Source organism: Drosophila grimshawi, unplaced genomic scaffold (assembly GCF_018153295.1).
Source record: "Drosophila grimshawi isolate 15287-2541.00 unplaced genomic scaffold, ASM1815329v1 contig_848, whole genome shotgun sequence".
Lineage (NCBI taxonomy): Eukaryota > Metazoa > Arthropoda > Insecta > Diptera > Drosophilidae > Drosophila > Drosophila grimshawi.
In genome coordinates this window covers 6395593-6412791 of record NW_025063692.1, presented here as the reverse complement: position 1 = coordinate 6412791, position 17199 = coordinate 6395593, and the positions used below count along the sequence as shown (strand labels likewise).

Genomic DNA, 17199 nt, shown 5'->3' with positions numbered 1-17199 from the left:
GGCAACAATACGAATCGCATTACATTTTATCAAGTGGGGCAAGAAGTCACAATTTCATTTATGCATTTTTCCAGTTTTCCAGTTTTCCATTTTTCCATTTTTTTTATACGCAAGAACTTATCAAATGCGAAAGTTTTAGCAGCTACAATTGTAATTCCAAAACACTTGTCAAGCGCTTCACACTTTTTGCTCCGACGCGCAATTTCGCAAAACTCGTTTTTGTTGCAACGCATAAATATGTAAAATACAAAAAAAAACAAAAATAAAAACAAAGAAAAAAAACGAAATTATTATATAAATACATTAAGCTAATAATGCCAACAAATTCAGTTGGCAAACTTTTTGTACAAATTTGTAAATTAAATCACACGAATTAAATCATTTACTCGAAAGTGTGCTTTTCTGCATTCATATTTGAATATTGTACGAAATTAGTTTTGCTTTAACGACACAACATCCCTTTGTTAATTCGTTTGTTTATTCATATTTTTCTTTGTTATTTTCTTTTTTTTTTTGTGTTTTTTGTGGCAGGCTCCGGGAGTTAGTTTGTTGCGTATATGTGCGTTATGCCCCCAGATGGTATTTCGTTGCTGGGGATTATTATTAAATTTACAATGTTATCCCAAAAGTGTTGTCGAGCTTCCTTGTTGTGTGTGTGTCCCAAAAACCAAAAACAAAAAAAAAAAATAAAGCTGAAACAAACTTAAACTCTGCCCTGTCATATTTTGCATATTAATGTTGTTCATTAAAGTTGTATAAATTATAAATGATATGACATGGCCATAATAATATCCACACAGAGCCACATGAGTCAATGCGTCGCCCACAGGCGCACCAATTAGAAATGAGCGATAGAGATAGCAACAACCCAACAGATATGATAGCTATACATATATATATATACATATGTATGTGTGTGTGTGTGTGTGTATGTGTGGCCCCATTTCTTACGCCCTCGTGCAAAAAAGGTTATAAACATTTTGTAGCGTACTTTGTTGCTGTGCTGTTTGCCGGCTTGCAAGTATCAACTACTTTCAATTTATGAAAAATGAAATCAACAAAAGCTGGGATGACATAATCTCGAGCATTCGACATTAAACTGAGTTATTACATAAATATTAAACACGCTCCGCATTTGATTACCACAGAAAGGTCACCGAAAGAGAACCGAAAACATAGAAGTCAAGAGGAAGGCCGGACGAGGGACCCACTTGAAGTGAGAAGAGAAGTGGCATACCGTACAAAAGGAAGTCAAGTGTGAAGTAGTTATAAGGAAGTTATGCAACTAAATCATGTGGACAAGTCGACAAGCGAGAAGCACAGTAAGACGCACGCTGAGAAGCAAAGCGAGAAGCAAAGCGAGAAACAAAGTGGGAAGCAAAGCGAGAAGCAACGCGAGAAGCAAAGCGAGAAGCAAAGCGAGAAGCAAAGTGAGAAGCAAATTGAGAAGCAAAGCGAGTGGCGAAGTGCGAAGCAAAGCGAGAAGCACAGCCAGAGGCAAAGCGAGAAGCAAAACGAGTAGCGAAGTCAGAAGCAAAACGAGTAGCGAAGTGAGAAGCAAAGCGAGTACCAAAGTGAGCAAAGCTCCACAGATTAAGTGCTTCGCAATGCATTCTGAGCAAAAACTGATTTGAGGGCATTTGAAGCAGCGACTGACTACTTTTAATACCCAAGTTCCTTTCACTTACCGCCACCGCCCCCGCCCCCGCCCCGCCCCGCCCACTCGCCGCCAACAATATTTCAGTTTATAAATGATGTTCATTCCATTTACATGCAGCCAGCGTTAGTAACGTTAGTAACGTTTCAGTTACTTTGGCCAGTATAGTAGACGAGAGAGAGAGAGAGAGTGAGAGAGAGAGTGAGAGAGAGAGAGAGAGTATCCTCTAAAGAGTATTGGGTTAACTAAGGTTGGGACTAGGGGACTTAACTGCTACAATCTGTATATATATATATATATATATATATATATAAATATATATATGTGTGTGTGTGTGTGGTGTAGTCGTCAAAGCAGCGTTCATATTGATTACCCTTCAACCTCGTAACATTTGCTGACCCATCCAACCAACCAGCGAGAACAACGTGAGCTGAACTTTTGCAATTTTGCTTTGTTGTTGCTTCTCTTGTGGCCAGTGGAATCTGTCATAAATATCAACGATGATGTATGCATGAATTATGTATAAATGACCATAAAGTTTTCGAAAGGCTGGCACTAGCAGAAACTACAAAAAAATTGTGAGCTGCTGCAGCTAGAAAAAGCTAGAAAATAGATGGCAACCGAGCAGCAGCAAAATGGAACCAGTACTTGAACCGAGGTCTTCCTTGACTGAGTGTCTAGCTCAAGAGCTAAGCAAAGAGATGACAGTGCTAAAGCTGTAATCAAAACTAGAACCAGATATGGAACTTGATTGATGGAAAGAACCGAAACTGAAAGTAGAACTTTAGAGCAACTGCAACTAGACCAGTTTAAAGCCGAACATTGACTAGAACTATTTAGATATTAAGGCATTTTGAACTGGAACTGGAACTGGAGATGAAATTGGAACCATCGCCAAAGCAGTTGATTGCACAAATTTGTCGAGTCACGAAATGGCCTTAAATCAGAAGAAAAAAATAACCAAAATTGTGTGCGCAATGCGAACTTAGGTCAAATACTATATAAATACACATAATATATGTATGTGTCTGTGTGTGTGTGTATAAAATATTTGCTTTTTAATGTACGCAAGAGGGGTGGAGTGGAGGGGGCGTGGGGGCGACGAGAAGGCTCGGGGCTGTGTCATCATTAAATTCTGGCCAAAAGTAATTTAAAGCCAAAAACGTAAATGTTGTTCCGCCAGCAGTTTATGAGTTAGACAGAGAAAGAGAAAGAGAGATAGAGCGAGAGAGAGAGAGAGGGAGAGAGAGAGAGAGCGCGAAAGAGAGATACAGAGATACAGAGATCTTTGTTAGCTTCTTTTGCGCCGTTTCCTCCCATTGGATTATCGCTGCCCGCATTTTCCCAATTGGCGAGATTTTTCGCGTTTTATATTTGAACTCAATCGCTAACTGTTCGCATTTTGTTTTTATTTGCAAATGCCATCAAAGGACGACATGTCCTTGGCAGAAAGTATACGCATACCACCCACCCCCTGTGGCAAGCAGTTGCAACTAAAATAGCTCTTAGTCTGTGTGTCTGTCTGTCTGTCTGTCTGTCTGTCTGTCTGTCTGTCTGTCTGCCTGTCTGTCTGTCTGTCTTTCTGTCTGTCTGTCTGCCTGTCTGTCCCCACTCAAAGTGTCTCATAAAATGAATGACTATTGCATAATCAATTAGATTTCTTGCCATTGTGCACAAAATGATTTCAAATCGCCAAGGAATTATTAGACCTTCCCCTGCCTCTTCCCCCCCATCACCACTTGCATTAACTGATGAAGGGGGAGTGAATAACAGAAATGCAGATAGTATAATAAACAGGCGAATGGCATCTGTCAATGAAGATGCTTTTATTGTAGCCTTCAAATACACAAATTAATAGAAATTGATTTGAAGGTAAATACTCAAGAAATTCTCTAGGGTTTCAAATAGAGATATTGAAATAGTTGCACATAAGGAAAGATAGTCTGTATGCTAATCAGATTAGTGTCATACGAGTATATTGACAGGAATAGATACGTGAACAATTTAAGCCAGGTCAAGTCAGTCAAACCGGAATTCAACATTTCTTTTGGAAACCTTTGCTTCCATCATCCGAAACCAAAAAATGACTTGATGCTGGTAAATTGTAATTAATTCGAAAAGTCAGAGTAAAATATACATTAAACTAGATCGATAAATATGATGGATAACATCATCGAATAGAATCGTTAATTAGTGCAAGTATAGTAATAGTTATCGATAACATGTACAATTAGTTTGAAAGAGTCTTATTTCTTTTTAATCTAATTAATTACTGGCCATAAGTATCGCTATCACCTGCTCAATTCCGATACAGCAATCGAACAAAAATTCATTCCAACGTATTTCAATGGATTTTACATTACTTATTCTGTTTGCATGCCTCACTAATCTCCAGCTTACGTATAGCCCCGATAAACAGAGACAGACAGAGAGAGAGTGAGAGAGAAGTCCGATTGACCCAATCATCGAATCAAGTTAAAGCTAAAAGATTTCGTGTTTTTTTTTGTGATTTTTTTGCTTGCTTCTCTGAACTTTAGAGAAGGAGGAGGGGGCGGGGGTGGGTAGGAGGATGTTGTGGTTGGGGTTGCCACCTAGTAATATATGTGGCGCCAAAATGACAACTAATGCTCGGGGAACAGTTGTCAAATGTTTTCAACACAGCAGAAGCTACTAAGGGTGGCCGAATTTGAGCTATACAATGACAAACCTACATACAATATATATATATAGATATATAGATAGATATATAGATATATAGATATGTAACATATTTTTGGGGGTTGCTTGACAACCCTTGCGTATCGACGAGGCAAACGCTGGGCGTGCGGATTAACGCACACAGCGTAACGAAGACAACCCAGCAAAGCAGGCCAAGTCCGAGAGAGAGAGAGAGAGAGAGCAAGGGACGGAGAGCGAGAGAGAGAAGGCTTGTTGGCCTAGAGAAGAGTGCGGTGGCTAAATCTTGGCCAAAAAGGCGTTGACAACAACAACAACAACAATAACAACAAGAACAAAAAAGTAAATTGGTTTACTATTGACCTTGGCGTTTGTCAACGCCTGGCAATCCATGCTTTTCTCGACCCAACGCCACATAAATAAGTCAAACCAGACTTTATGTATGTCTACATATATATATATATATATATATATATATATATATATATTTATATGTATATATATATATAATCCAAGTTTTATATTGTCAATATATGTAATTTTCTCTTTACACATTATTTTGTTGTCGCATAAATAAATAAATAAAAATCCGTCAAGCAGCTAGAATTAAAACAGATTTCACTTCAACTGTCGGCCCATCAGCAGCACCCACCCCCTCCTTACCCCCTACCCTACCCCATCTCTTCCAGCGGCAGCAAGTGCCAGCTATAAAAACGTTTGGCGCTTCTTCTTCTTATTCTTATTCTTGCCACTGTGCCTTCAATTCAATTTTATTGATTTTTTATTTGTTATTTATTTATTTTTATTTTATTTTTTTTTTGTGGTTTTTGTCTCTTTTTATGCTTTAACATTTGTATACCCTGTATCCGTAAAATGATTAGAGACAGGGGTATAATCAACTTGAGCATTACTGTATTTTTATAGATTGTAGATCGACATCAATTAATAATCATTGAAATGGTTTTTAGAGGCTCGCAAAAATGAAGCTTTGATCGTTTTTTAGTTCACAATTCATAGCATTTTTGCTTGTTACGCTAGGATAATAGGGATATCTAATTAAATAAAACGGAGAACGAGAAACATAACCAAAGTTCAGGCTTGTAATTGGGCTGAACTGTGTTTCTCCCTGGACAAGAGGGTGTTTTGTAATATATAATAATAATATTACTAATAATAATAATAATAATAATATTTATAATAATAATTATCAGGCTGTAAAGCCGGAACTAACACTAATTATTCCTTTTATTTACATTTTTTATCATATTTATATCATTTTATACAGTTTTTTGGGATTACAATCACTGATTATATACATCTATTTTATGTACTTATTTTGCTATATTTTTTCCCAAGTGCAGGGTATCTGCAAGTCGCGTATTCTTATCAAGTTCAATATAACTGGGATATTTCTGCTACTGCTACTGCTGCGTCTGCTTCTGCTGCTTCTTGTTCGGCTTCGTCATTTGTCGTCAGACGTTATTTGTCGTTACACGCCCCGTACCGCCCCCCTTCCGCTCCCCCTCCCCATCAGACTGATGCGACCATTAAGCGCAATAAAACACCAGCAACAACCTATACCCAAATACAAAAACCACCCCTCGCCGCCAACAGTTTTTTTGTTTTTAATAATTAGATTAGTTTCTGTTTTAAAATTATATATATAATAAAAGAAAGGAAAGGAAAAAATAATCTGAATGTACATTAATGCATTGCTTGACAAATGCAGAGCAAGTTGCTGGGGCAGATGAGTTTGCAGGGGGGCGGAGTAGTTTGCCAGGGGGTTGCTGATAATAATGTTAATGAAGTTGTCCAAAAAAAAAGAAAATAAGCAAAAAGGAAGCAGAAAATAGTTGCCGAAGTTTTCATCTGTTTTGGCCGCGTAATGTTGCAATGTCCATAAACGTGTCACGCCTACAACACCAACAACCCCTCCTGCCCAGTAGCACAGGGAGCGAATGCGAGAGAGAGCGATAGAGAGGGAGGGAGAGAGAGAGAGAGAGAGAAGCAATCAAAGAGACGTTCAAATGGCTACCGGTTACACAATAATGCGTCCGGCTTTGCCATCCCACATGCGAATGAATGAATGAATGAATGAACGAATGAATGAATGAATGAATGCATGAATCCCTTCAGCGTCCTTAAATAACATTGCGTTGTTCTTTATTGGGTCGTTAAATCTCTTGCGGTTGTCGTGTCTTCTTCGAAGCATCTACTGTTCTCTCAAGCCTTGAGCCTTGAGCCTTGAGCCTCAACCCTCAACGACTGCCACTCCCCCTGCCCATATCTGCTCACCCCTCGTCAGACAACACACTTGGCAGGCGCCAGGCAACGTTTAGCCTTACTAGACGCATACCACCCACCGCCCATCCCTCGGCCTCGGTGGCGCATCTCACCCTCACAGCACCCTTGGCAACTGAATTTGGAGTTACGCTACACGATCTACGTGGCCACAGTGGGACAAAAGCAACTGAGACACTTATCGACAGTATAAAATAAACTTGATCTGCCCAAAATATGCGAATTTTAGACGGCTAAATCAATTCAATTGTTAATCCTGATCAAGAATATAAATACTGTATGCTTTCGGAGATACTTCCTCCTTCCTGCCCGTTACATGCATTTGCACAAAACCATTATATTTTCAACAACAAAAAACGCACACTTGTTCCACTGTGCAGCTGTATCTGATTGTTGTTGTTGTTGTTGGCTGGCGACGGCGACGGCGACGGCGACGGCGAAAGTACGCGAAGGCAGCCGCAGCCGCAAACAGTTCGATTCCAGTCCATTCCATTCCAGTCCATTCCATTTCAGCAGGGAGCCAGCAGGAACGCACAGGATGCGACAGCCTGACGCCAACGTTGACGTCGACATCGGCGTCCTTAACCTTTTTGTTGTTGCTTAATTTTGCATTTAGGGTTGAAGAAGAAGCAGCAGCAGCACAAGAAGAAGAAGAAGAAGAAGCAGCAGCAGCAGCAGAAAAAAGAAAACACAAAACACGCCTTGTGTTTTTTTTTGTTTGATTATTTGAATTAATGTTTTTCACTGGCGTTGATTTTGTTTCGCTTTTGCGCGTCGAAATCTGTCTGGAATTGTTTTTTTTGTTTTTTTTTTTTGTAGCCTGCATTATCAAAAAAAAAAAAAAAGATGAGAAACTTGATGAGGCATTTTTTGTTTTTTTATTTTTTTTTTAAGTCGTTTGCTTTGCTGTCTAAGTTTGTTTTGCTTTTTATTTCATTTTATCTTTTTATGTTGTGTTGTTTTTTGCTTTTGTGTATGCTTTTAATTTTTACGTTTCCCCCTCCCCATCTCTTTCACTCTCTCTCTCTCTCTCTTTCTCTCTCTCTGTCTATCTCTCAGTCACTCTCAGGTCGAATTTCTTCAGTCGGTGACTTTGGCATTTGGTTGCGTAGTTGTTAGTGTTCCACATCCTTTGTCAGGATGTTAACAATAAGAGCCCATTTTTATTGTTTCCTTCTCGCACTTGCAAACAGCTGACAGCCGGCAGTCGACTGTGACGCCAGCAGCGACGCTGGCAGCGACGTCCACTTCACTGCTGAGCGTTGCGTGGCAAAGCACGTTAATTAAATTAAATAAAATTAGCTAAATATGTTTGCACTTTTGCTCCCGCTCTCCCTCCCTCTCTCTTTCTCTCTTCTTGAGGGGGTGGGTTTTTTTGGGGGATAAGGGCAAACGCGAGACAGACTCCAACCAAACAAACAAACGATAATAAGCTGCTGCAATGTGCTCCAGTTTGCTGTGAAATCAAAGGCGATAATTGGCTTTTTTCGTTGGATACCCTGTAACAGTGTACTTAACTCTCTTTCAGTCGTGAATACATATGTATTTATATTAAAATAAATACATATATAGAGTCGTGAAAAGACAAGCGAGAATTCTCTAGTCAAGCCAAGTGCACTAGGAGCACCAACCTGGAGCTAGCTTCTAATTGTAATTTGCTCAATTATTAAATATGTTTCGTTTAACAAAAGCTTTTACTTGATCAATAATAATATATATATATACATTTTGTTTATTAATTGCCAGGGTATATCTTTAGGATTGTGTCTTTTATTGCTATCGGCAATAGATTTGTATCGATATTAACGAAACGTGGCCAATTATCGATTAAATTTAATTAAATAGGTATATCGACTCGACTTCTAGGGCTGATCAATAAAATATGCACAATATTAAATATTTTTTATAATTGGCAAATTAAATATAAATTAGAAAGCGCTTTAAAATAAATGCCAATATAACAAAAAAAAAGATAATGGAATATTTTTAAGCAGCTATCGTCTCTAGCCAATACTACCGAGAAATTAAAATTAAATAAATAACTGAATTTTTGAAATATGCTTCACAGATTATTTGCGCAATTCGAGGCACATTTCGGGGAATTACTCAACACTGGTCAAAGCCATACGCTTTAATATTTGTAATTTCCTCCTAATTTCTTTTGATCTACAATTTTGTTTTTTTTTTGTGTTTTTTTTTTTTGTTGCTGTTTTTGCTGTTGCTTTGCTGTTGCTTTGCTGTTGCTTTGCTGTTCTTCTTCTGCTTCTCACCGTGTACTTTTGATGGGGCTGTCCTCTTTCATTTCTTCTTCAGGCTGTGCTTCGGCTTTTTAATGCAAATTGATTCGTTTCTCTCAACTTGGCGCACGCTGTTGTTGCTGTTGCTGTTGATTGATTCATAGCCATTCCGAGCACCATAACTCAACACCAATTCCCCAGCAACGACCCCAACCCCAACCCTCAATCCTCTATCCTTCAAATCCTCCGCCCCCCCGGTGGTGTTGCGGGATCAGCTCTCGGAAGTTGGTTTTGGTCGCTTAATCGGTCATTGGGCCTTGCTATACAGCTCAATTATGGTCATTTGCCATGCGGCGCATGTGGTACTCCTCCTCCGGCCCCCCCATTACCTATTGAGAGTTCACCCTTAGACCTCACTTACACCAACACCAACACCACCCACCATCTATGAGTGTGTTGGGGAATGGGTACCCGAAATGCCTTTAATCGATTTGCCTGCCAATCTTTTGTCGTTAGCTGAACATTTTTGCCTACTAAAAATAAACACTTAATGCAAATCGACAACAACAAACATAAAAACAAAAAACAAAAAAACAAAAACAAAAACATAAAACAAAAAACAAAAAAAAAGAGCTGAATGCAAAATTAAGTCAACAAGAGGCGACCAAAAAATAATTTTCAATTTGTTTGCTTCAGCTATGGATCCGGTGCCCAGATTTTCTAAACCCCCTCTCTCTCTCTATATATATATATATATATGTATATATATATCTGTATTCACACCACTCTCTCTCTCTCTCTGTCGCTCTGTCTGTGTGTGTGTGTTTGTTTGTTTGGTTTTGCTATTACAGCACATACAAACAAGCAAACAGAAGCATAAACACACACACAACACACACACAACACACACACAGCACACACACAACACACACACAACATTCACACACATTGCGATACACATCTCTATAGGCATATATAATTTTAATGACTGCATTTGAAAATTTTTATGCATCCTTTATGCAAAAAAAAAAAAATAAACCAGAAAAGCAAGAAAAAAACAAATGAAAAGACACAAGTCGCAAGAGCTCGGCTAGTGGATACCCTGCACACAAACACATGTAATATGAAAATACGATTTTCTTACATATTTTCCATTAATCAATATTTTATCAACTCATATACATGCTCACTAAAAAAAAATATAGCTTTAAAATGTGAGTTTTTATTGCTATCGGAAAACGATTTATATCGATAAACGCAAAATGGAAGGAGTTATCGATGAAATGAGCAAGAAACAAGTGTCAGACAGACAGTCATTCCACTTAATTTACTTCCTACTGCCTGTTACATACTGAAGCCCAACTTGATGTTACCCCATTTGCACATTTTCAATGATTAGAGGATATTCAAAAAATATGGAAAGTGCCTGCAAATATAGATATTATCTAGTGTATATTTAAGTACACACAGCTCCAAAAATATTTCCATTTTTATTACTTTGTAATAGGTATTGATTTTTTAGGGTCTTCATTTCAGCATTTCAGCTTTGCTTTTAGCTCATTCAAAGCATTTAAATATTTCAGATTTCAGGACTCGTTCGCCATTATCGATTATGTTTCAGATACAACGCTTATTTATGCAGCAACAACAACAACAACAACACCTAATGACATTGCCATAATCAAAATAATTGATTATCTTCCACATTATCTCGGCAAAAGGGTAAAATTACTGCAGACCCTGCTCTTCCCATCCATTAAAATTAGCAACTAACAACTGACTTATCGACAAGAGATACAACTGAACAAAAAAAAAACCATATCCATATTGTTGGTCGGTTACCAAAATAACAACAAATAATCGAAAGTACAAATCTAGAGGTCATCCACAAAAAGTTCTTTTTTTTTCATTAAATCTACTCGCTTTTCAGAAGGGAATTTTTGAGGTATTCATTTTAAATGAAAATCAAATGGAACTTCCAGCTTTCGGTGGTGTTTTTGAATAGAAGTAAAAACTTAATCAAAAAGATCTGGTTTTATATATTAAATCAAGTCGCTATTGACAAAGTGATTTGCCTGAGAAATTGTTGAGGTTCCCACTTTAAATATAATATTAATCAGGAGAATTGGAATTTTAAAATTATAAAATGTATGGCCCTGGGAAGATTTAAGTTTTTATTATACATAAATAAATGACGTGGCATTAAACCAAAAATAATTGCTGCCAATTTCTACTTTAACATTTATTGTATTTTGAATGTTATGCATTCTTTTGAATGCATATGAAATATCTGCTTTATATTTATTTAAGCTGCGGCACATTATGGCATTTTTATTTTATTTATTTTTTTGTGGTTTGAACACGTCAACACTTTTATTAATTTCTGGTTTATTTTTATTTATTTTTTGTATTTTTTTTTTTTTTGATTCGACGCTTATCAGATATTGCCGTGCCGCATAATCAGGTGGAAAGAGCACATAGCATATATTGATATACATACATGTGTGCATAAGATATATATACATATGTATGAGTATATGTAGCTATGCGCACTACCTATATAAATTATATATATATATATATATTTATGTATATCTCTGTTTACCTTCGCCTATCTTATCAATGAACGCCGACGAACAAACTTCAATTCAATTTCTTTTCAATTTCTTACCTACCCAGAATTTCTTACTCATACACACACACACACAGGCACACACACACACACACCCAGCGCTCACCTGTCAAGGTACCGTCAGTAAAATTCTTATATATATTTTTTTTTTTTGAGCTTGAGAATCTCAACCTAAATCAAGTAATGATGAGCGACGGTGTCGTGTTTTCATTAAGAAACCAACGAACGAACGAACACACACACACACACACACACACACACACACAGACACACACACACATATTTAGGTAACTCAGCTACACAGCCACCACCCATCCAAAAATGTAAATTTGAAAATCTTCACTAATAATAATAATGTCGTGTAATAATACAATATGCAGGCAGGCATATTGTCTTCAAGGAGAGTGAGCGGGTGGCAAAGGGCCAGGAGTAGGCTGTTGCTGGCCTTTGATCTAATCACAGCACAGGCACAACATATACACACACACACACATACACACACATACACACACACATAGACAGGTAAGCCGGCTCCCTTCGCGCTTTGCACACGGAGATGTTTTTCGCTCTGCGGCTTTAACAAAATGTTAATTTTGTGCTAATGAAAGCAGCGTCTATTTGCCTGTGTGTGTGTATGTGTGTGTGTTTGTGTGTGTGTGTGTGTGTGCGGCATTTAGACGCCATTTTGTCAGGCTGTCTAAATGAAATTGCGCTGTCTCGTGCAAAAAGATTTTTTGGCTGCACAGATTTGTGCGACGGCTTAAAAAATAACCGCACACATTTTAACTTCCATTTGCAGTTATTTTTTCCTCTTCTTCGTGTGTGCGTGTGTGTGTGTGTGTGTGTGTGTATGTGTGTGTGTGTGTGTCCTTTTGGTATTTGCTCTAGTTTTTGAAATATTCTCCGGTCTTAAGCCGAGTGTCAAAAAGGGCAATTAACAAAACTTGACGTGTGGTTTACTTTGCTTGCCAAAGGTTTCTCAAATTATATCGAGCTGAAGATAAATGGATATATTTAAGGGCAACCATATATATAAATATATATATATATATATATATATATGAATTATCACACAGCGGAAAATGTATTGTCAATCGATTTTATTAATTCGATTAGCAAAAAAAAAAATACAAAAAAAACTATACAAATCAATACGTAATCTTTACCGGAACTGACATATGATTTGGATTTGAAAATGTGGTTCGTTTCAAGCTGAAAACAGATGGAAATCATTAGGGGAAAATATACATATATATATATTCATATATATGTTTATATCTGTGTAATTAGAAAATATATTTCATTATGATAGCAACACCACTCTAAGCATTGAAATCGAAGACAAACTCTTTGAAATGCAATTTTGTTGGCATCAATCAATACTTTTTTAAGAGCCAGCAACCATATTTATTAAAAAAAAAAAAAAGGAAGCAAAAAAACAGCCATTTTTCTTGGCACTCAAAATACAATATTTGAAATTGTCCTTGCGTTCTTCTTACGCAAAAAAAAATGAGCTAAAATCGAAACATTTTGTAGGTTTGAGTCTAAGATAAGCTGCTTGAGATGCGCTTCAAGTTTCGAGTGATTGCTATCGATAACTGAATGCAATCGATAATCGATTGGAAAGATTTTGAATATTTTGCAGGCTGACACTTACCAAATGTAACACGGTGTTGACCACCTCCCGATTGGTCACCTGGCCAACCTCGATGAGGCCGATGAGTACGGCGAATTTCAAATTATCGGCGGTTGTCATTCTGACAATTTCGTCGGGCCGCTTTATATCGCTGTACGGCGGACGCATGATGTCCGCCATTTTGTATTTTTGGAGTCGATTGTTGTTGTTAGTTGATTGGTTTGATTATCGATTGATGATGATTGTTATTTATTTATGAATTTATTTTATATTGTTGTTATCAGATTTGCATGTGCGCCATATACAAGATTTAATTAGTTGTTGTTGTTGTTGTTGTTGTTATTGTTGTCATTTAGATCGAGTTAAATATATTTGTATATATATATATATTATATATATGTGTGTATATATGTAGATTAATGGATGGAATGCACAGGGGAAATAAACACACGCACACACACACATACACAGATGCACACAAACACATACATATGCATATGCGTCAAAAATATATAAATATATATATATTGATCTATATATATATATCTTTATGGAGGCTCGGGTCGCTGCTTTTTACTTCGAGAAACAATTGGGATTCTTTTTTTCGAATTTGTATTTTTTTTTTGCCAGGCAATTGGGAAATAACAACAAAAAAGATTATTTGAATTTTTTTTAGAACTTTTTTTTTATTTTTCTTATTATTTTTCGTTAAATTTTTTTGGGACTATTTTTGGCGACTTGAAATTGATTCAATTTGTTGTCACACAATTTGATGTATTTTTTGTTGTTGTCGTTGTTGTTGTTGTTGTATTAGTTGTTGTTGCCGCTGTGTTGATGTTGCAGTTGTTGTGGCTGCCACATTTGGCGCTCATATTGAGCCGCCTTTGTGTCACATTTATTTGTTATATATATTTTTTCTTGTGTATTATTTTGGAAACAATTTTATATTGCGCACTTTTCAGTTATGATTTTATTATTATTATTATTATTTTTTTGTATTTTTTTTTTTTTGTGGATTTTGGTTGGGTATTACATTTTTTGGTTTTGGTATTTTTGGTGACATACATAAAGAGAAAGAGACAAATGCAAAAATTAATCAAAAATGTCAAATAATATATACATACATATACAAATACATATTTATATCTAAAAACTATAGTTTTGGTCAAAATGCTCGGTAAACAAATAATTAAACATTTATATACATATTAAAGAAAAAATAAATAAATAAATATCTATTTAAACACAAATATTTGGGTAAGGCAAGCATTCCTGTACAAGTAACATTTTTTACAAAATTACTTACTAAAAAAAATGCAGATGCTTAGAATAAAATAAAAAAAAAAACATCATCTCCAAATTCTTCAAGAAAATATATGTGCCAAGTTCAGCTTTTAAAATAATCTAAAGTTAAAAAAAAAAGTGGCACTAAAAATTACAAAAAATCATATACAACCAATTTAATCTAAGATTATATATCTGATCTCCGATATTTCTTTTATATTTCTGAATACTTTGAATTTTATACAACTCAAATTAAATATATGTGTGGATCAGTCTTTCTATACGATTGTCTTTCTCTTTCTAAGCAGACCTCAATTTTGAAGTTATCTTAATAAAACTTGAAATCTAGAAATCTTTTTACAGCAGACAATATATATATATATCATCATATAGCAGCCATAGCAACAATCAGTCGAAAAATACTTCTTTGTTATCTTTATTTTGTTATTTGTTTAGTTTTTATTTATTTGAGATGAACATCGCTTAATGTCAAAAGGAGAAAAGTTGCCGATGCATTTATATAATATAATATATATATAGATTGAAGCATACGTTCAATATATCTTTTAGTTTGTTTATTGTTTGCTGACCTCTTTTTATAATTTAAATGATTTTAGTTTTTCTCTTTTTTTTTGCTGGCTTATTTCCAAACAAAAGCAACTTGCTCTATTCGAGACAGCTTGAAGATAGCCTAGATCCAAATCTTTACCCATATTCCCAATTTGGAGTCTTGATCTGCTTCTTGCATAATTTTGCACAACTTTATTGTACCAATTTTCAATGAAGAAATGCTTTAAAATGAGTAACTTTTTAATCGTTTATCGAATAAATAAAAAATAATAATAATAATCAAGAACCATTTTGCAGCTCTCTAATTCAACTGATAATGGATATCTCTCTCTCTCTCTCTCTCTCTCTCTCACACACACTCTCACACAGAGCTTAGCTAATATATATAGAGAAAGTTATCGTCACGCTTCGGCTATAAAATTGCATACCATAAAGATACCCAATAATAACCCAACAATTATTTTTCTCATTCCCATTTTAAACAAGTTATTTGAAATACATTTATTCTAATAAGTTTAAAATTGAGCTTGGAATTATTTTGAATATGTATTTTAATATTAAAACAAAATCGAGAACTGGGCAACCATTTAAAGTTGTTCCAAAAATTAATGGTAATAATAAATTAATGAAGAATTTCGATTTTCGATTTGTGGTTCACACTATCGAGTATTTACTGTCATCATTACTACAATCAATGTTTCATCGAGTATTGCGTGTAGCCCCCATTTCTGCTGTTAATTTGTATTTTGATTTTGATCTCGTTATTTATGTATTTGATATAGGGGCGCCATCTATTGTTGGTCGGGCGTCATAATCTAAATGCATTCAAATACAAGTATCGAACCGAAAGTGAAGAAAAATCGGCGTGGCATTTTTTTGTTTGATTTTTTCTTTTTCGCATTTTGCGGTTGACGTCGACGTTGATGGTTGGCAGCGACAGTTGCGCTATCAACAGCGGCACGCTACGTAAATGAAGTGCGCTTACGCTGACGCGACACGTAAGCGGCCGGTTTTTCGCTTTACTTCAATTAAAGTAAGAGCGGGCCGCAAGGTGAAGTGTAAGAGCCAAAACCACTTTAAACTCGAAAGTGCGAACGAGAGAGAGAGAGAGTGTTCGCTTATGCTGCTGCTCCTGTTCAGGTGATGTGTGCCCAATTGGACACACATGCAAGTTTTGCCAATTGGACAACTGTTATTGCATTGCATTACGTGTTTTTGTTGATTTTTTTTTTTGTCTTTTGTACAGCGTGCGAGAGGGAGAGAGATGATCGGCAGTCTGAGGCGGCAAGTTGAACTTGAAAGTGAGCAGTAGAGCAGAGCAGCTGCTATCAATTATGTTATCTAAGTGTTAATCACAAATGTGATAAACAAAATGCTATCGCTTTAACAATTAGAGCCTGTGCTTTAACCAACATTTATACGAAGCAGAGAGTTTTTTATATTACCACTATTTGTTCTCGCTCCCTCTCTTTCTCTCTTTCTCTCTCTCTCTCTCTCTCTCTCTGCCTCTCTGTTGCTGTTGTTTGCGCTCTTTGGCGCTGTTATTGTAGTTACTGGTTGTGTTTGCTGTTATGCTTTGTTGCTGTTATTGTTGTTGCTGTTAATATTGTTGCTGCTGTTGCTGCTAATGGTGGCCAAAAGCGGCGGTTTTTCGCCTCGTTCTGTTTCGCTGGTTTGCTTGCTGCTCGCATAACAACACACAAAAAAAGTAAACTAAAAAAAATAGATATATGAGTTCATTTAACAAATTACGCAAGCCGTGTCAACAACAACAAATTATGAACGATTTTATTTCGACTTTAGCGTAACATAACCTCCAATTGTGGCTAACTGTGAATTGTCATTTTGTTCCCTTTGTTTTCCTTTTCGTTGCAGGTCTCTCTCTCTCTCTCTAGCTCGCTCTCTCTCTTGCTCTAGCATCAGGCTCTTGCAGAGTTCACCTTGGTTGCCCATTCGCCTTCTTTGCCTTCCTTCCTCCCCCCTCCAATACACACACACACACACACACATTCTTCCTTCCACTATGACAAAGCAGAAAAATCAATGAATGTCAGCGCGTAACAGAGCGAGAGAGCAAAGAGAGATAGAGCGCGCGCAAAGAGAGCGTTCGCGTCCTGCTTCCCTTGACCCCACCAACCGCTCTCCCATGCCCAACACGAACCTGAAACACACGTCGTCAGTTTGTTAACTTATTCTTATTAGGTTG

The 17199-nt window shown here is 36.5% G+C and overlaps 1 protein-coding gene across 5 annotated transcripts in view; it reads right to left on the bottom strand.

Moving 5' to 3' along the window:
- LOC6566205 (neurobeachin) overlaps positions 1 to 13378 on the bottom strand; it is a 220034-nt gene extending 206656 nt beyond the window's left edge. For 3 of the 5 annotated variants that reach the window (XM_032739008.1, XM_032739009.2, XM_032739010.2), the window contains exon 1: positions 13161 to 13378. In XM_032739008.1, coding sequence (XP_032594899.1) covers positions 13161 to 13319 — 159 coding nt within the window. In that variant the 5' untranslated portion in view covers positions 13320 to 13378. The remainder of the gene's footprint in view (positions 1 to 13160) is intronic. The other 2 variants (XM_032739011.2, XM_032739012.2) reach the window with 1 other exon arrangement.
- Positions 13379 to 17199: the final 3821 nt, after the last annotated feature.